At 44.3% G+C, this 20,970-nt stretch overlaps 1 protein-coding gene across 1 annotated transcript in view; it reads right to left on the reverse strand.

The window, feature by feature from the left end:
• Nucleotides 1–4,518: 4,518 nt before the first annotated feature.
• LOC135182197 (uncharacterized) overlaps nt 4,519–20,970 on the reverse strand; it is a 44,011-nt gene continuing 27,559 nt past the window's right edge. Inside the window, exons 8-11 of the mRNA XM_064156035.1 lie at nt 19,369–19,577; nt 18,390–18,462; nt 13,067–13,184; nt 4,519–5,184 (exon numbers count right to left, since the gene is read on the reverse strand). Coding sequence (XP_064012105.1) covers nt 4,989–5,184; nt 13,067–13,184; nt 18,390–18,462; nt 19,369–19,577 — 596 coding nt within the window. The 3' untranslated portion in view covers nt 4,519–4,988. The remainder of the gene's footprint in view (nt 5,185–13,066; nt 13,185–18,389; nt 18,463–19,368; nt 19,578–20,970) is intronic.

Here is a 20,970-nt window from a genome sequence, read left to right on the forward strand (position 1 = left end):
CAGGGATTCCGGGTCTTGGGTCACCAGATGTCACCCACAGCATCTCTACTTTTGGAAGTACCACCTTAATACGTTTCATTCAGGATGGATGAAGACAGCTGGATAAGATGAAGTCAAAAAAACCCTCCCTTTTTAACTCAAAGGCCACAATAACATTCAGTTCTGCTTCCACATCAAGCTTAGGTCTGCATTTTAACATATACATAGAACAGATTGTGTTAAAAAAAAAAAAAAAAGCTAATATTATGCTTTGGAATAGAGAATTTACCTAAGTAAATAATTATTTTTAAACCCAAGATTTAGGCAGCTTTAGTATGCCACATTATGCTAATGTTTGACAATTACTAAGTGTGGGTATCAGCCAGCATTTTTTTTTAAGTTTAATTTAAAGCAATTTGACATGGAAAGGTTATTACTTTAGTTGCCAATAAAAGCTGTACTTTTAACATAAGTGTACACCAAGCCCTAGGGTATGTGACTATTATCTGTGCTGCAATTATGTGGTGTTCTACATAAATGTTTAAAAAAAGAGTGAGAGAGAGAGAGAGAGAGAGGGAGGGGGAAAAAATGAAGAAAAAGAGAGGAAAAAAAGGGAGGAAAAAAAAACCCTTGGAAATATCAAAAGTACTAACTTAGCTGCAATGTAGAAGTTGAGCAGCAGAGCCGGGAAGCCCGGCTCCTGCCGGCACAACACAGGTTGAGGTTTCCTCCTAGAGGTGCCGCCGGGAACGGCGTCTCCGCCCGCACCAGCCCGCGCAGCCCCGCATCATCCCCACCGCATCGCTTTGTCATCGCAGCTGTTTTGCTCCGCGCCGCCGACGCATCACCACATCACCGCCACAATGCCACCGCATCGCTGTCGTCGCACCTCATCGCCCCGCGCCACCCCTGCCCCTCGTCACGCAGCCATACCACCGCATCGGCACCGCACGGCCACCATCCTGCTGTGTCATTGCACCTCATCAGCCCGCACCACCCCAGCTCCATGTCACACCACCAACGCATTATCACCACCACCACCCGGCAAGACCAGCACCCCACACCGCCACCCCAGTGCACTGCTTTACTATCTCCCACGCACCACCGTCAGTGCTCCACCACTGCCCGCATGCCACACTCACCACCGCACCACCCTGCCGCTACGCTGCTTCTGTCCTACAGCCCTCTGCCACCCCAGCTACACCACACTGCCACCCCCACACACCGTCACTGCCCTCATATGCACCACCATACCACCACTGCACTGCTACCACACCAGCCACTCCATCCCACTGCATCTCACTGGACTGCCACCACATCACCCCACACACACTGCCACCACCACCACACCACCTCTGGGCCAGAGTGCCCAGTGCTGTCCTAAACAACTTCACTAAAAACAGATGCTACCATTTCACACCTTCACCCACATTCCCCCAAAAGGATTTTATTATCCCAAATGATCCTCTTTCTTTTTTTTTATTTCCATCTTCTCTGCTAAGAGGAGGGAAATGCTGTTCTTGTGTTTCTCTTGAGCTGTACTTTTCCCTTCTAACAGGAAATCACCACTGACACCTGCTTTGTGGTTGTGTTGCCAGAGGGGACCCTGTGACGGGAGCCATGAAGGCAGGGTGTGATCCTGCGCTCGGTGAGGAGCCCTGTGCCCAGTAAGCAGCCACAACACAGCAGCCGTCATGCAGCCAGGCACAGATCACAACCCAAATGTGATCTGTGGTCCTAGTAGAAGCTCTGCTGCCCTGCCTTAGGGTGGAAATCAGCCTTTTTCCCTGGGAAAATACAGAGAAGACCATGAAGAGCCACAACGCCATTCCAGGTCCTGGGTGCAGTCCTGTGAAGAGAAGTGAGAGCCTCCCTAGGAGGACACAGGCCAGCTCACACAACTAGAAGAGGCATTTCCTTCCCAAAATCTGCTCTCCTCCATGGCTGTTTTCTTTGGCCACAATGAGGATACAATGCAAACTAAAAATGCCATGAGGGCTCAATGTTGAGCCACTCTGGTATCGCAGAGCGAGAGATGGCCTCCCCCACCAGCCTCTCTGTGCCAGTAAGGGTCAGAGACAGAGTCTGTATGGGCATACAGCTGTGTCTCAAAACAGGGTCCAAGCCCCACTTCAGCCTGACTCCTCTCTACTCTGCCCAATCAGTCTTCAAAGGCAGCACCTGGGGGCAAACAGGTCGGAGCCAGACAAACTCAGTCCAAACACTGGAGGCTGCTTACTTAACAGATAATTTTCATTTTTTAGGTTTTTTTTTTTTAAGTCTGGATTTTTTTTCCTGTCTGGGTTTTGTTCTTAAAGTTAGTTTGAAGCTTGTGAAAGGCACAGTGCAACTTTTGCTGGCTGGAAATCTTCTCCCCCAAAACACCTGGCACTAGGGCAATCAGCTACAGCCTCCTGCAAGGCCCTGCAAGTGCTTTTTTTGTTTCTTTTCTGTAGGAGTGGCCAAGCATTGGAACAGGCTGCCCAGGGAGTTGGTGGAGTCACTGTCCATGAAGGTGCTCAAAACACGTGTCTGCATGACCGTCTGGGACATGGTTTAGTGCATATGGTGGCACTAAGTTGATGGTTGGACTGGGTAATCTTAGAGGTCTTTTTCAACCTTAATGATTCTATGATCACCTGCAACCATCACCAGGCAGGGAGAGGAATCTCAGCCTTGGCAGCCTCTTCAACCCTTTGTTGTTCTACTGAGAAAGTGAGAACACCAGTTACAGCTCCAGTGCTGACTGCAGTTCCTGGTTCAAATTAACTAAAGCTTGTTACGTTACACTTCAGGCAGGAGCTGCAACAAACTGTTCTCCAACAGCCTGAGCAACAGTATACAAGCCTTTCTAGGACCCCTTGGAAGAGCTCCTGATGAGTTCACCGGTGTTTGCACATTAACCTTCGTGTGAAGAGCCAGCCAGAGGGGATGTGAGAACTCCACCGAGCCCTCCAGAGCATGACACAGAATGATGCAAGTGTGGGAGCCAGGAGAGAAAAGGTTTTGTGAGCCCAGAAAAACAATAAAACATTTTAAATCCTTAATTGTTTTTCTTGAAGATTTATCCAAATCTGAGCTTTCCTTGAAGCCTGTGAGTTTGCAGAGCGTTGTCAATAAATTAGCTCATGCACACAAGGCAGGGATTTGGAGCCAAAAAGCTCTAGCCCTGAGTCGCTTCACAGCAACACTCCCCAGAAAAACGGCTCGAGATGAAACATGAGATATGTATTAATTATCAATGGTCTAATAGAAAATTTAATGAAGACAAGTATCTTCTTGCACTTTATCCACGATAACGATGATAGTACGTCAGCGAGATGCATACCTTACGCTGTGGCAGTGAATGTCAAGTCTGAAGCCATTATAGCAATTCACCACAATAATGGCCAGCCAATGTATGGACTTGTAGCACTTAATCAAAGTAATGACATTCATCCACAATTATTTATGTTATGGTAACAAAGAGCTGCCAAATGCAAAACAAATGACATGGGGATTTGCAAGTGAATTCCTTCCCGTAAATTCTCCTTAGGTTCTGCTCAAAGGCCCTCTGGATGGAAGTCTGTACAAATCCTGAGTGTTATTGAAGTGCTGGTGCCACGTTTTACTGCCTATAAGCAGTGAACCCAGAGCCCAGACAAGCTCTTCAGCCAACAGAACTGCATTGATGCCACTGGAGCTGGCCCTGATTTACACCCATGAATTACCTTCAGGAGGAAGAAAAAAGAAACACCCCCAAACATTTGGAAGATGACTTTTGCTTACATCTAGTGGAAGTTGTACCTGGTCGTGGCAGAGGGGTTAGATCTGGATGATTTTTAAGATCCTTTCCAACCCAAAGCATTCTACCATTCTGTAATTCTATGAGTCTATGACTGATTGCAGCTCTGTATCAGTAAGTTTATTATGGTTCTCTTCTGCAATATACAGTCTAAGAACTTCTGAAGTCTATGTCTCATACACCTATAGTTGGCTGCATAAGGGAATGAATACTGTTTTCTTTAATCAAGGGAAACAAAGCCTCAGCTCTACCAACAGCAGCCTTCCTCTACCTGAAGGGGGCTTACAATAAAGCTGGGGCAGGGCATTTTACCAGAGCTTCTAGTGATAGGATGAAGGAAAATTAAGCTGAAAGAGGGGAGATTTAAACTGGATATTGGGAAGAAATTCTTTACAGTGAAGATGATGAGACACAGAAACATATTGCCCAAGGAAGCTGTGGACTCTGAAAGCGTCCAAGGCCAGCTTGTACAGGGTCTAGCAGAAAGTGTCCCTGCCCATGGCACAGGGGGTTGGAACTAGATGATCTTTATGGTCCTTTTGAACTCATATCATTCTATAATCCTATGATACATATTCAACTTCAAGTACAGGAGCAGTCATTGCTTACCTCAATGGGCCTTGGATTACAGCCATGATAATTACCTTCCCTGGTAAGTGCAGTCCTCTTCTTTCAGGGGCATTTATGTAGGTGTTTGTAAAAAACACTGTCAAAAACTAAGAACACCAGTAAATAGGAAATGGCAACGTTCAGACTCAGATGCAATGAACTAATTTATTTCTTCAACACTACATCCAACTATTTTGAACTGCTCATGGATGTCACTGAAACAACTCAAACAGGAAAAGAACAAGCACCCAAGAACAATAACACTGCACAGACCAGCTAATATGGATTGCTTTAGAAATGTCCCCTGTTAAACTCAAGAATAGCCAAAGCTCTCTGCAATAAACGTGTCCTTATATCATCAAACAATTTAACAGAAAGCTGAAGGCATAGTGAAAACCATGAACATGCTGAAAATTATAGATTTAGGGATTGTGTTTGTTGGTATTTTGGGGGTTTTGGTTGGTTGGGGGTTTTCTTTCCCCATTGTATGAGTCTCCAAAGCAACATCTGGAAGAAGAAAACAAGCATTTCATGCTAACTACCCACTCAAGCCATGCTGGTCAGAAACTGGGACTAAGCTAAGCCTCCCCCGAGAGGACAGGCTGGAGGATACTCCTCACCACAGGCTCTGCCCACCCTCAATGACCAGATTATGGCCTGTCATGTAGTCTGAGGCTTCGGAGGCCAGGTAGACAACGGCAGCCTGCAGGTCAGTCACTTGTGCCAGCCTCCCGGCAGGGATGTCCACCAGCCAGCGCTGCACCAGCGGCTGCAGGTCCTCGGAATGGATGAGTGGCGTGTCCACGATGCCCCTGCAATGAGCACACACAGGACAGGGTTTTCTCCTGAAGGGAAGGCAGCACTCGAATATCTTCAAGATGTTAAACTGCAAGGAAGAGCGTGGAATAGCGCAAAGGAGACGCACAAGCCAGACCTGCTCTGCCTCTGCTGAAAGTAGTGATGTAAATTTTGGTTGTGCTTCCTTCCCAGAGTCACAGGGCCAAAGGGGTTGGCAGTGACCTTTAGAGATCATCTAATCCAATCCCCCTGCTAAAGCAAGGTCACCCAGTGCAGGCTGCACAGGAATGCAGTGTCCAGGCAGATGTGGAATCTCTCCAAAGGAGGAGACTCCACAACCTGTCTGGACAGCCTGCTCCAAGACTCCAGCACCCTCACAGGGAAGTATTTCCTCCCGTTTAAGTGGAACTTGCTGTGTTCCAGTTCGTGCCCACTGTCCCTTCTCCTATCATTGGGCACCAATTAAAAGAATCTGGCCCCATCCTCTTGACCCACATCCCTTAGCTACTGATCAACATTGAGAAGATCCCCTCACAGGCTGCTCTTCCCCAGGTCTCTCAGCGGTTCCTCATGACAGGGATGCTCCAGTCCCTATTGCCCTTCATTGCTGACAGGCAGGCTTAGGGGTTTTCTTTAAAGCGAGTACACACATGTTCTCTTCCTAGCTAATAGAGTACTCCCTTACTTTTAGGTTACTTCTTGTAATCATAATTTTCTTTTTTTTCAATAGATAGCAAGCATGGCACTGGAACCAAGAGTGCCTTGAACCAGCTCTGTCACGGCTCTTGGGAACTGTCATCCTTCTACTGATTTCTCTCCTCATCACTTCACAGCATTATGTCACAAAGAGCATTCGTGTGCAGCCCAGAAACCAAAAACAGCCTGACTGACTTCCCACATGTCAAGAAAACAGGGGAAACAAAAGGCAATGCCCTTGCAGGCATCAGACCCTTGCCACAAAAAAAAACAGGAGAGGCAAAGATAAACACAGTATCACAGTATCACAGTATCATCAGGGTTGGAAAAGACCTCACAGATCATCAAGTCCAACCCTCCACCACAGAGCTCAAGGCTAGACCATGGCACCAAGTGCCACGTCCAACCTTGCCTTGAAGTGCCCCAGGGACGGCTACTCCACCACCTCCCCGGGCAGCCCATTCCAGTGTCCAATGACTCTCTCAGTGAAGAACTTTCTCCTCACCTCCAGCCTAAATCTCCCCTGGTGCAGCCTGAGGCTGTGTCCTCTTGTTCTGTTGCTGGCCACCTGAGAGAAGAGAGCAACCTCCTCCTGGCCACAACCACCCTTCAGGTAGTTGTAGACAGCAATAAGGTCACCCCTGAGCCTCCTCTTCTCCAGAGGAATGCCCAGAGCAATTCCCCTTAAACCACCACCCCAACAAATCACACCACGTTTACCTGTCTTGCTTCTTCTGCATTAATGAGTGACCACACCATTTATTAAAACTCTGCTAAGGCCATTTCCTTCAGGTGCCCTAAAAACGAGCGATGCTCCAGAGAGCACAATGCAAGGTGAACATTTGGCTGCCTTTTATGACTTTAACTGCAACTGATTTGTCCTGCTCCTCCTTAACAACATATTTGTATTTTGCAAAACGTATAAAATTCTTTTTTTTTTCAGCCCCCTGAACAAATATATTTACATAACTGTGTCTAACGAGAAATTACATTTAACTTCTCAGAAATGACAATAACTAAAACCTGAACTGCCAATTCCACTTCATTAGTGCGGTAGAAATGCATTCCAAATGTTAATAAAAATTCCAACATGCTGATAAATTAGCGCTTCTAAGGAGCATGTGACACCTTGGTTAACATATTCAACCTCAATTATATTTCTCTTCAGCACCCTGTTATCTGGAACCTTTGCTGGCAATCAGAGGTGCTGTTTTTCAGCGGCCAATTTTCTAGATAATGTAGCTTATCAACACTGTGGGTAAACTTGCCAATGAAATCAGGCTGCACTGAACCACACACACGCTAATTGCATCTCTTTTTTATGCATATTTACAGACTGTCACTTCAAAGAAATCAGTGGCCCATTGAGGCAGCCAGTTAGCTGGAAGAATTGCCTCTTGCAAATGAAAATTAGCAAACAAGCTAGTGATAAATATGAAATGAACAAAGTATAAAAATACCCGTTTTGTTCTGAAACTTCGTCGGCATCCCAATTTATACTTCCAAGGAAATGATTTTTTGATGCACAGTGGATTCTGGGTACCAGACTTACCTTTTGTTTTAAAACCAAGGCTGAAATCTGCTATTTACTCCATTATGCAGTGGAACTAATTCAGACTTTCCCCCAAACATTTCTGTCTTCGCTAATCGGGCAGGATTTAAAGATCAGCTTTGTTTTTCCTTCTAACTGTCAATAAAGACCAGAGCAGTTCAGAAGCACCGAGCAATACAACTTGCTTAAGCTCTGGCAACAACATAAAATCAAACACGTTCCAGTACAGGACTGTAGACAGTTTACTACTTCCTCCTGAGCTCAGCCCCTTGCTCTCCCCAACTCCTTGAGGACTGTTTTTCTTCAGCAAGAATCATAGAATCAAGCAGGTTGGAAGAGACCTCCAAGATCATCCAGTCCAACCTAGCACCCAACCCTGTCCAATCAACTAGACCATGGCACTAAGTGCCTCATCCAGTCTTTTCTTGAACGCCTCTAGGGATGGCAACTCCACCACCTCCCTGGGCAGCCCATTCCAATGCCAATCACTCTCTCTGGCAACAACTTCCTCCTAACATCCAGCTTATACCTCCCCCCACACAACTTGAGACTGTGTCCCCTTTTTCTGTTGCTGGTAGCCTGGGAGAAGAGACCAACCCCCACCTGGCTACAGCCTCCCTTCAGGTAGTTGTAGACAGCAAAAGAAAGGTGTTTTGAGCAGCAGACTTGAAATGCATCAGATGCCTTTCACTTATGTGCCTCTCATTGTGCTTGCAAAACCATCAGCATAATCATCCTGGCTTTTAAACTATCAGAGCCCAAAATAATGGTATGATTTTTGTTTGTTTCATTTTTAACTAATATACATTTTTTAACTCCAAGGGAACACAGATTAGAGCATAGGAGACAGTCCTCCAGCACAATAGGTTTTCCTAAAAAGAGGATGGTTTTCAATCTGTTTAAAAAAAAACCTGATCTTTGGTCTCATCATTGGAACCCCTAAAATCACAGCACTGCACCTCTCACTGGCCCCTTCTTTAGGTTGACTTCCAGTAGCAAAAATTTAGATGTGCAAAAAAAACCCCAAAACAGTTTATTACAAATTTTTGTTACAGAAATTGGGGGGGGGGGAGAGGTATGGGGGGAATTATAGCTCAAAACTTAAAAGTTGCAAACACACATGCTGATGGCACTATAAATATTAGGCATGTCATTGATACTACACATCTTCTGGGAAAGCTCTGGTGCCAAGTTGGGCAATTTAATGTTGTCGAACCCTTTTAGGCAGATTTTAGTTGGCTTCTAACCAGTTCCAGCAAAGACAACTGCCAATGCATTAATTCCCTACCTCATCTTGTATGCAGTGCTGAGCCTATCAGTACTTTCTGTTGCATGTCAATGCAATATCAAACTGCTGGTACCTTAACATTGGATAGGAGCATCAATATTTCATGATCGACTCATAGGACAATTGAGACATTAGCCAAAAAAAAACCCACCCCAAAACTCTAAAAACCCAACAAAACAAAACAAACCCCCTCCAAACCCTCAATTGCCTAAAACATTTCCACACTGAGAGACACATTAGGAAAAAATATCACTTACCAGATACTTAACTGGAATTGTTACGTGCGTTCAATCCCCAAATGAGAGCAAAAAAAAAAGATTCCATCTGTGTGTAACTTGATTTCCTTCAGATGAGTTATTAATTTGAATGAGTTAAGTACACTCCACTTAATCAGGAAGTGTTTAATCACAAGATCCACTTAATTGGGACATCTCCCATGGAATTAAGATTTAAGTCCAAAGATACTTACCAGCAACGACTGCTGCTTAATGGGGATAGTAATGCTGCTTAATTGGGATGCCTTTGGGTGATGCTGCTGGGGTGCTCATTCTCCTGTCAGCCCTGCCTCTCTTTCCCCACAAAGGGGTACCCCCAAAAGCTGTAGTGATCCTGCCCTAGCTGCTTTCTGATTCCTCATAACCACCAGGCTAAAAGCCTGTTACAGCACTGTACAGGTGTCTCCATATTGTCCCAGAGAAGCAAGACAGGCACACAGGGGACAAAACTCCTCTGTCCACAATGGCTTACGCCAAAATCCCTGCAGCCCAGCAGTGGGGACCCATGCTTCATCCTCTGAGACTACTGAGTTTCTGACAAGCTGACTACTGAGAGTTGAGCTGAAGATCAACTTTCAGCTGCCCATCCCAAATGTCACCACATTCAGGCATCTTATGACTTGCAAGTCAAGCAGGGGTAACCCCCCCAAATGAACATCCATTCCAGTGTTGAAAAACAAACATCCTCTGAAGTCCCCTGCTCCACTCCACTTACTTCATGTGTGTGAGGACCAGGAAAAGGACTAAAACTCACTGTGGGTAGCTAGACATCAGCTACCAGTCAGTGCTCTGTCAAGCTCCCTGGTCACACTCAAGTCCATTTTGCAGCCTCACTCCACATCCCACTTGGGAAAGTTCCAACAGCTTCTTAATTTTGCACAGCATCAGTTGTGCAGCAGACTATGATGCAGTTGCAGCAGCAAGAGTGGGCAGCAGGTCAAGGGAGGTGATTCTGTCTCTCTGCTCCACTCTGGTGAAACCTTGCCTGGCATACTATGTGCAGCTGTGGAGTCCTCAGCACAAGAGATGGGCCTGCCAGAGTGGGTCTAGAGGAGGTCACAAAAATGATCAGAAGGCTGTAACATCTCCACTGTGATGAAAGGCTGAGAGAGTTGAGGTTATTCAGGCTGAAGAAGATAAGGCTCTGGGGAGATCTTATTGTGGCCTTTCAGTAAAGGGGGCCTTTAAGAAAGATAAGGACAGTCTTATAGCAGAGCCTGTTGTGACAGGACAAGGGGTGATGGTTGTAAAACAAGAGAGGGGGATTTAGACTAGATATAAGGAAGACATTTTTTATGCTGAGGATGGTGAAACACTGGCCCAGGTTTCCCTGAGAGGTGGTAGATGCCCCATCCCTGGAAACATTCCAGGTCAGGTTAGGTGAGACTCTGAGCAATCTGATTTAATTGAAGCTGTCCTTGATCGTTAGCACAGGAGTTGGTCCTTTCCAACTCAAACCTTCTATGATTTGATGGTAGCTGAAGAGCTGAGCACCACTCTATGATACATAGAGATACTTACTGCTGCATGGAGCAGCAAGCAAAGGCAGTCAAAGCATCCAAGAAGTCTTGGCCACCATTTCCTCATGAGCATGAGGCATAACTGGCTGGCAAGAGAATGTTGAATCTTCCATTTTATAAGTGAAATAAATTATCCTAAGGACTCTGCCGTAACATTTTATGTATTGATAACTTTTATGCATGTGCTGCATAAGTTTTATGCACTCATTAAGAAATTAAGTTGATAAAAAGTGAACAGGTAGGAAGAAAGGAAAGAAGGCCAAAAGGTTTGTATGGTGAAATAATGTTCGAGGCCAGACTGGAGTGTTTGGACCTGCAGAATGCTGAGATTGCCTTAAAGCATTAATGCAACCACAAGTGGAAGAGGAAAAGTACTGAAGGATGCATGTGTTTTATTTACCCAGTGATTATCATGTCCTGTATCTACCTTTGTGCTCCTCACAATCCACTCCTGTTATAAGATGACTACATGCTAAGGTGGGTACCCATGCTTAGGAGGACTTTGGACATTTTTCAACCCTGCAAAGTACTCTGATGGCATGGACAGATGTGCTGCAGCATTGGGACTACTGCCTGGTGATGAGTTCTAAGTTAAAGTGGGCTGATGTGATGGCCCCTGTGCCTCAGTCAAGAGATGTGACAACGAGACCAGTAGGCTTCATAGTTCTGGGGATGGGTTCAAACACAAGTTCACATTTCATACTGGAAAAAGTAAACATGAAGATTTATTTACTCTTAAGCACCTGTGGGTTTTGCCTGTGGTGAAGAGGAAGCTGAGCTGTGCAAACCACTGTGGGCTTCTTCCTCTGAAGCCTAGCCAGAGCTCCCTGGGCATCTCTAACACGAGGGGCTCAGCTAGAGCTTTGAATTGCAGAAGGAAAGATCTGCCTGACCACGGAGCAGTTCAGCCCAGGTCCCTGCTGCAATGAGGGGAGCTGTTCTGCCAAGAACAGGGGACATTAATGACAGCAAAATATTTGTCCTCTGTCTGCTCTTTCTCCACAAATGAAACCCTTCCTTATGTAGAATATTTATCTCAGAGTTTAAGACAGGTAGGGATGATCAAAATGCAACCCCATTTTGGCTTGAAAACTAGAAAGAGCTGTGACTGTTTTTTCTCCATGCTCTGACAACAGTCTCTGGGAATATAAACTTCTTCAAATATGAAGAAGTTTCCAGCTTATACAAAACAACAATTTGGATAATTCAGTGGATGTGTTTAAAATTTGTGTAAATCCTCTAGAAATAGGGAATTCTTCACCTAAAATCCTCCTTGTCCAAGATTGTTGTGCATGTATCACAGTATCATCAGGGTTGGAAGAGACCTCACAGATCATCGAGTCCAACCCTTTACCACAGAGCTCAAGGCTAGACCATGGCACCAAGTGCCACGTCCATACTATCCCACCTCTGTCCATAAAGATTACTCATGTTTTCAGGCAGGTCCTACTGAGCTTCATTAATTCCCTTCATCTCCCCTGGCTCCCAAAAACCAGTGTAAATTCACCAGTGTTAGTTATGGGAACACTATTGCAGAGCTGATAGCCCTGGCACAGGGAAAATCCCATTACAAAGTAAGATGCTGTTTAAAGGATCTGGATCACATGGAGCAAGGGCTGGAGTCACTAGTGTAATTAGTAATAAATAATCATAAGGGAGGCAGCAAGTGCAAGGAAGTGGAGAGCAGACTGACAGTGACAAAAAGAAGCACTTCCACTGAGCTCTGTGATTTTCTTCATTTCCTTCCTCTTTTAACTCCACTTTGTGGATTAAAATATGTAATTTGTTTTTTACCTAATTTGATCTACATTATATCTTCATTACTGCAATTTAACTCCTGGGTTAAAATCCTGCCCTTCTTGTTTACTCTGATTGACTTCAGCGGTCTATGGATTTTGACCGCTTCCAATTAACGCTATCCACTTGGGTTCCTGCTCAGCACTGTTAATTGTTCAATGAAATGACTGAGTTGGGTATTTGTGTGAGAAAAAGAGGGGGTGAGGGGAAGGAAGTAAGAAAACTTTGTGAATTAGAGCCCATCAAATAAAACAGAGCTTTAAGCCTCTGCTAGTAAGCAAAAGGTAATTTGTAATAAATATATAGATGTTTACAAAATTACACCTGGCCTCCTGTGACTGTCAGCTGAACAGGATCTCAATTACAGCAGTACAATGTGGCTTTTAAAGTGCCTATATATTTGTCTCAAGGAAAAGGGGGAAAGAAGCATTGTCTATTAAGTGTCAAAAGCCTTTTCTTTAACCGCAGAAGGCTTGGACAGACTAAGGAAATATTTCATCTGGAAGAGAAACGCTAAAAACTACCCTTCACATCAGTGGAAAACCTATTATCAAATGCTAAAACCTCTTCTCAAATCCCTGAGTATACACAGCAACAGAGCAGGCTTGGTTCTAAGTATTTAAACCTTTGTTAAGCAAAAGACAACATAAAAAGGGATGCAATCCACCTGCTAATTAGAAACTTTATTTGCCGAGATACTGTTCATTTGAGCTTTTTAGAAGGTTTCACTCTCTTTGTGCTTTCAGAACGAGACTACATTTTACTTACGGGGAAATGCAGTTGACTTTTACTCCTCTGTCAATCCACTCAGCTCCTAATGTCTGTGTTAATTTCACCACCCCGGCTTTCGAGGCGTTGTACGCCAACTGCTTCTGCGGGTGCGGGACTGCAAGGGATTCAGAGAGAGGAAATCGTTTATTCTCCACGCACTCAGAGAGCTGAGGCACTACATGGACAACTCCTTGCATTGAGGTGAACTGCTTGCCACGTTACCTGGTGCTAGGCAGGAAGTGACAGGAATTTCACCACCCACAACACAAAGCTCTAAAGGCATGCATTTGCCGTCTAACATTTTTGCCTCAGCATCTGGGATGTTGGAAAAGAGAAAAGGATATATGGAAAAAAAAGACAAGGAATAAAACCATTTAGAAGGTTCCATATTTGAGGAAAACCCAAACCAATGTATTAAACACATGTGTTGAATATTTGACTACTCCAAAGAGAGCTAAACAAACATACACACCTGGACATTCATATATTGTACACATGTGTGTGTTTATATCTAATAAAATATTAAATATAGATTCTGCTATTAAATACTTCTATATTGTATTACCAATAAAATATGGCATTGTAGAATCATAGAATCAACCAGGTTGGAAGAGACCTCCAACATCATCCAGTCCAACCTAGCACCCAGCCCTAGCCAGTCAACCAGACCATGGCACTAAGTGCCTCATCCAGGCTTTGCTTCAACACCTCCAGGGATGGTGACTCCACCACCTCCCTGGGCAGCCCATTCCAATGCCAATCACTCTCTCTGCCAACAACTTCCTCCTAACATCCAGCCTAGACCTCCCTTGGCCCAACTTGAGACTGTGTCCCCCTGTTCTATTGCTGGTTGTCTGGGAGAAGAGACCAACCCCCACCTGGCTACAGCCTCCCTTCAGGTAGTTGTAGACAGCAATGAGCTCTGCCCTGAGCCTCTTCTTCTCCAGGCTAAACACCCCCAGCTCCCTCAGCCTCTTCTCACAGGGTTTGTGTTCCAGGCCCTTCACCAGCCTTGTTGCCCTCCTCTGGACACGTTCCAGCACCTCAACATCTCTCTTGAATTGAGGAGCCTGCTATAATAGATTACAATATGATGACTAATATATGATATTTGATAGATAGCATATAGTATATGATACAATATGGTAAGCATGACAGAATAAAACATAGTACAATATAATGTAATATGGTACAATACAATACAGCATAATACAATATACTCTAAATATATTATGCTATGCTATACAATGTTATACACAGCTTCATGGCACAAACTATTCTGCCTCATTTTTAAATCATCCATAGTCTGAAGCAAACACTTCACATTATCTAATCAGTGTTTGTGTGGATGTGAGCCCAGGTGCATCCCAAAATTTCCGAACACCCACCACTTTTTCAACTCTGAAGCCTTTGAACATCTTTCAGAGATGTCACATGTCAGTCAGAGAGGGAAAATGATCAGCTTGCTAATTACAATGTTCAGACTTGTTAGTGCTGTGTGCTCGGGTGGTTCTGCCCCTCCACCAGCTCTTACACTCTCAACGTTCCCCAGAAAGCTACTTAAGGACAAATCCCCAGTGGATGCAAAGTGCTTTAAACCCACGGGAGTCAAACCCATTCAGCCCAGCTGTTGGGATTTACACCCACAAAGTGTGTCTCCTTGGACTTCTCCTGCTGTCATTATGCCTTCATTAAACATATCCAGTGTAATGCACTGATCTGTCATTAGCACTGGGTTCCTGACTCTTTCATGGAGGGGGAGTGGGGGGGAAATCAGCGCTAAATACCAGCAATAATGAAGGGAAATCGTTGTATTTGGTGGGGCTGAGCCTTGGAAGGCAGACAACCACTGTGTTTGTGTAAGGTGCAGCAGGCAAACCTGATGGCACATTGATAGAAACACCTAAGTGGCACTGGTGAATGAACTTAAACTTGCCTTAGTTTATGACCATAAGATGGTGCATTGGCCACAAATCACTACTGCCTGTGAGATCCCAGCACATCCACCATTGCTTTTACTGACTAGGGTTACTGGGTTTGAGTATGACAATTTAAAGGCTGAAAAGGCAACAGTAACTGAGTTATCCAAACTCTGAAAGAACCAAAAGCTCTGCTGCAAGTTACTGGGTATGGAAATTAAAACCTTCGCCTGGAAGAGAGATGTTTGTGAAGAGATTTTAAAGCACACATATGATGGGAGCAACAATTAGTGCTTGGGTTTTCCCGCTTGTGCTGAAGGTTTGTTCAGAACTCAGAGGCCTTTGGCTTGCTATGAAGAACATTTCACACCACACCACACCCCATCTCAGCATTTCTTTCTGCTCTCATTTTTTGTTCAACATGAAATAATTCACATTTCCATCGGCAGAACTGCTTTACCCTCTACACGTGCCTGTTGCCCCCTGGACCATGTGGGCTCTCCAAAAGATGTGGAACGTAATTTCCTGATTAATTGCCATGCATCAGCTCCAAGTTACACACAACTTCGGTAGTTAACCTTGTAACCTCCCCAAAGCAGCTCTTTGCTAAACTTTCCAAACATGTCTGTCTGTGATAAATCATTCGGCATTTGCTAAGAGGATAAGAGCTTTGACACTGGCTCTGCGCCTCTAGTGCATGTGAGTGAGAACAGCAAGTTGCTGCAAACTAGCAGAACCAGCTTCCTGATCTGGGGTGGGGGCTGAGACAGGGTTTCCAAAAAGTCTTTCCATTGTAAATGCTTCCTAAGAACATCTAAAGACAGTAATACGGAAGATGGCATTTCCTCACCCTGTGATACCAGGCTGCTCTCATCTGAGAGCTCAAGAAGGAGCCAATGGGCACTGTGAAGCTCTAGTGCTGGGTGGGCTTTTGTTCAGCTGTGCACCCTGTGCCACTTTGTCTTCCCTTAACTCAGGTGGTCTCATAGGCAGGTGAACACCATTTTCCAAACTCATATACAAATGGACTAAAGCTTGTGAATAAAGCTGTGCCTTCAGCAGTGCCACCAAAAAAATACTGACTTGAAGGCTTCTGGAAAGCAGGGACACTCTCTCCTGTTTCAGTCAGAGAAGATGGGAAGAAAGCAAATAAAATGCTGCCAACATCAGCTGCATTACATTTTAAACACCTGACACTATGTCATTGCAACCTCGTTCAGTGCATAAGGTTTGCAGCCTGACCTTGAAGCAACCATGCTAATGAGAGGTGGAGAGAGAGAAGAGCAGACCAGTAAGAACTCCAGAGCTGAGTTACACCTGTGCAAATGGCAGAGCCACAGCAGCCTCCTCCCTGCTGCTGAAGCTTATGTCTGGAATAATTCCAGTGAAATACCAGAATCAAAATGCACATATGCAAAATGTATGCAGCTTATCTTCAATTAATTAAAACTGATTCTGAGCAGTGTCTCTGGAAAAATCACAAACAAAAAAACCTCCCTACCCTGCTAAGTGTCTCCTCGTTTTCCTCTATCTCCAAGGAAGGACTCAACCTACAACAACAAAAAAAAAAAAATCCCCTATTTCTAGAAACATTTCATACTATGCCAGTTGGCCAACATACTTAAATAACCAACCAACCAACATATTTATTTAACATTCAGCAGATGGACATGATATGAACATCGTGGTTTTCAGTCGTAGTTTTATAACTACTAGATTCTTTCAATGCCAAGATTCCAACAGGTTCAGAAGGTAAATACTTCTCTTCATCTCTTAACTTCTGGCCTACTAAGCTATTAACTTTTAATGACATTTAAACACATCTTGTGATGACCCTTCCTAGTGGTTCTCAGTGTTGCTTTCCAGTGTTTTTTCCTGCTCCAGGATCAATGTTACCCTCTGATGTGATCCTCATGTGGATCTCAATGTTACCCTCTGATGTGATCCTCATGTGGATCTCAGTAGGCTTGGCATGCCAGTCTGGGAGAAGAGACCAAGCCCCACCTGCCTACAACCTCCCTTCAGGTAGTTGTAGACAGCAGTGAGGTCACCCCTGAGCAGAGGTACAGCCCTGCATTGGGGCTGGCTGGATGTCGTAATGGACTTCCCAGAACACCAGAACTGTGCCAGGGCTTGACCAGGAATCCCTGGAAGGAAAAGCCTCTCCTTGAGCAGTGGAGAGCACCTGTGGGCTGCAAGTACAAGGCTGGGAGCTGCATGCCAAACCAGCAAAGCCTCATCTAGCACCAATTTCTAGGGCTTCAGAACTTTCTCCAGGGTGGACCACTTAGCAGCAAGTTTTGCACTGTAATATTGTGGACAATGACAGCCCAAGGCCAGACTGGAGCCCCACTGTGCAGAACAGAGCACAAAAGTCTGGGACGTTTGAAATGTAAAGTCTAAAGTATTTTTCTTTGAGAGATTCTGCTAATTCTACAGAGCTGGGGCAAAGGGCTGGTGCCTGGTTTTAGGCATAAGTAGAACAGCTGGTAAAGACACTTGAGGAAGAAAAGAAAGATTAACAACAACATTATAAATGCACTTGTGAAGAAACATTCAAAGTTACAGTGCAGTAAACTGAGCAGAATGTCACAGAATGTCAAACTGGGCACAGTAAAAATAAATGTTATTCCCAAGGAAAATAAAAAGACTGCATATTTATGTTAACATTCAGCAGATGGACATGATATTAATACAGGGGGTTTTCAGTTGGACTTTTATAGCTACTAGATTTTCTTGCCTAACTTGGCAACCCAAGGCACCATTTGATTTTTGGATTTGGACAATACTGCAACAGATGTCCAGACCAATAAAAGAAATTCCTAAAGGGTTATGCTTAATTTGTGTAATTGATCAATTTTTGTTACATGGGCCTCAGTTCACCAGCATGTAACTTGCCTTCCAGATTAGCTCAGCAGTAGGGATTTCGTTCCATATGTTACAATGGTTTACTGGCCCTTCTGCTGACACTGCTGATTCAGCACCATTGATGGAGGCACCTGTTGGCAACAACAATGAAATAAAACCTGTGGGTACCAGGACAAAAACCAGCCTAAAACTTTTTGGATGGCTTCTAAACATCACGGGGTCACAGCTTCCTGCAGTCAAATGTGTTTTGCCTGAAGTTACTGGGCAGTTCACCAGCACCTCTCCCCTCACCATCAATGCATCAGTCAAAGAAGGTGACTCCACCTCTTCTATAAAAGGTAATAAGAGAGCTAAAACGTAGAGGACAGAGAGCTGTTGAAAAATGATATCAATAAAAATTTTGTAGTACATTTCCTCTAATACAAAATGTCAGTGATTTACTCCTTCCCAATACAGGTTTAATTGATTCAAATAGCATCAGTAGTAATTAAAATATGGATTCTGAAGCACAACTGTTAGCTCTCATCACTCACCTATTAAACTTGCCATAGATGCTGTGTTAATTATCTTCCCATATCCTTGATTCAGCATAATGCGACCTGCAGCCTGTGACAGAAATTAAAGGAAAGACCAGTGACCCTTTTTGTGATTGTGCTAATAATGACATGATAATAAATTAGGCTTCACTTTTCAGAAGAGTTTATGTGCTAACATGGGGTTTTTTTTTTAAGCACTCAGTATAAAAACTTGGTATAAAAATGGCTGAGGCAGGAAAAAAATCCTGTTGCCATTTCACTGTTGCCAGAACCTCTTCACTGTTGGCAATATTTTTTTTTCCCCAAAATAAGCACTAATGTTGGGAATGCCCCACCCTGAGCTTGTTAGTTTTCAGGGTCATAGAATCAAATAGAGGGTCATAGAATGAAATAGGTTGGAAGAGACCTCCAAGATCATCCAGTCCAACCTATCACCCAGCCCTATCCAATGAACTAGACCACGGCACCAATGTGTCAACCAGCTACCCTCAAAAGTAAGATCTGGCCATACTTAAATGTGTGATCTTATGTAGCCAATAAGTAACAGCTGCTTTTCACAATGTTGGCCAAAATCAGTAGCTGATGTAAAGTGAATCTCTGCTTAAGGGGACACAGTCTCAAGTTGTGCTGGGGGAAGCATAGACTGGATGTTAGGAGGAAGTTCTTCCCAGACAGAGTGATTTGCCTTTGGAATGGGCTGCCTAGGGAGGTGGTGGAGTCGCCATCCCTAGAGGTGTTCAAGAAAAGACTGGATGAGACACTTGGTGCCATGGTCTAGTTGACTGGATAGGGCTGGGTGATAGGTTGGACTGCCTGATCTTGGAGGTCTCTTCCAACCTGGTTGATTCTGTGATTAACTTCACCAAAACTGGGACCACTTTTATTGTGATGATTCGTTGCTAAATCTTGGTGAAGGAAATGCTTAGAGAACTACTGCCCATTTCCAAAACAAACCAGTGCAGCATTTCACACTTACTTGGCAGCACAAAAACAATCCTCTTAAATTAACATTAAAAGTTTTGTCCCATTCCTCCAGGGTAGTGTCTTCGCTTGCAGAGTTCATGTTGACCCCCGCGTTGTTGCAGGCGATGTGAACCGTGCCCCAGCGCTCTATGATTGCATCCACAACCCTCTGCACATCCTCAGGTTTGCTTACATCTGCTGCAAGGGCAAAGCTTTTAATCCCTGCATTAAAGCAGAAGTGATCAAGTCAGTACAAGGATTCACAGAGAAAAGAAAAACATCTAATTCTTTGGTAACTAATTCATACCTTGATGTATTTTATGTGTGACACCTTGATTCCTTTAACCACAAAGTATAGCAAAATGTGCTTCTGATTGCAGTGCTGCTGCTGGAAAGTGGCTAACTGGATTGCTTGTTCGAGGCAAACAAACCCCAGGTTACCAGTGGAGTTTGCCACTCGACCAAGACGAAGCTTTGAACACTGCACCATCTTCTGTCCAAATCCTCAACTGCAGCTTCCCTCGCCCCAATTCCACAGAGACCATCACTCGTGGGTGGCTATTTAACAGCTCAGGAACAAGATAAAGCAGAAGACTCATTCGTTTGCTCAGATGTAGATGGTCCTTATGCCAGTTCCCCTCAAGATGCTGCAGAAATCAAACCAATTTGTCCAAAAAGTGCTCTCTGAATGAGCTACAGTGTGCAGACAGAAACAAACCACATTTAGGTGGGAGCTAACTGAGAATACCTGCAGGTTCACAGACACAATAGTCATGGTGCCTAGCCTTATTTATTGCAAATTGTGTTACCAGGATAACACAAACAGCCAGGAGTTAGGAGATTTACTGACTTAAAGACTGCAAAAATGGTGGGGTTTTATGCCTAGAGAAATCTGGGCATTGCCTCTTGCACCAGTGCTGTTCCATAAATAGATTCATTTAATTTACTATCAAAATCAGCCTCAAATACTCCTAGTATGAAATAAAATGAGGAGCCTACTGAGACAACTGTGCCAATGGGGTTATACCTAACCTGAAAGTCAAACAAGGCTACATCAGAAAAGGCTATGGCTAAACTGGTCTTAGCTCACAAGGAAGGAGGCTGGAGGTACATCAGAAGACTTCAAGCAAAGAGTGCACAGGTAAGAAGCTACAGCTGGTAAAGCAAGATTTTTTTTTTTTTTACTTCTGTTTAAATGGGAAAAAAATATTCCAGATAGGTCCCTCTTTTGGATCATTCTAATAAAAAAAAAATCATAGAAGAACAGGAGAAAACTCTCCCAAAATGAAGCTTTGAGATGGAGGCTTCCATGGGGCTCATCAGCCTGGAGAAGAGAAGGCTTTGAGGAGACTTCATAGCAGCCTTCCAGTACCTGAAGGGGACCTACAGGAAGGCTGGGGAGAGACTATTTACAAGGTCTTGTAATGACAGGACAAGGAGTAATAGGTTTAAACTGGCAGAGGAGAGATTTAAACTACATGTTAGGAAGAAGTTCTTTATATTGAGCTTGATGAAACATTGGCACAGGTTGACCAGGGAGGTTGTGGCTGCTCCCTCCCTGGACTTGTTCAAGGCCAGGTTGGATGGGGCCTTGCGTATGGCAAGGGATGTCCCA

Source organism: Pogoniulus pusillus, chromosome 16, assembly GCF_015220805.1.
Source record: "Pogoniulus pusillus isolate bPogPus1 chromosome 16, bPogPus1.pri, whole genome shotgun sequence".
Classification (NCBI taxonomy): domain Eukaryota; kingdom Metazoa; phylum Chordata; class Aves; order Piciformes; family Lybiidae; genus Pogoniulus; species Pogoniulus pusillus.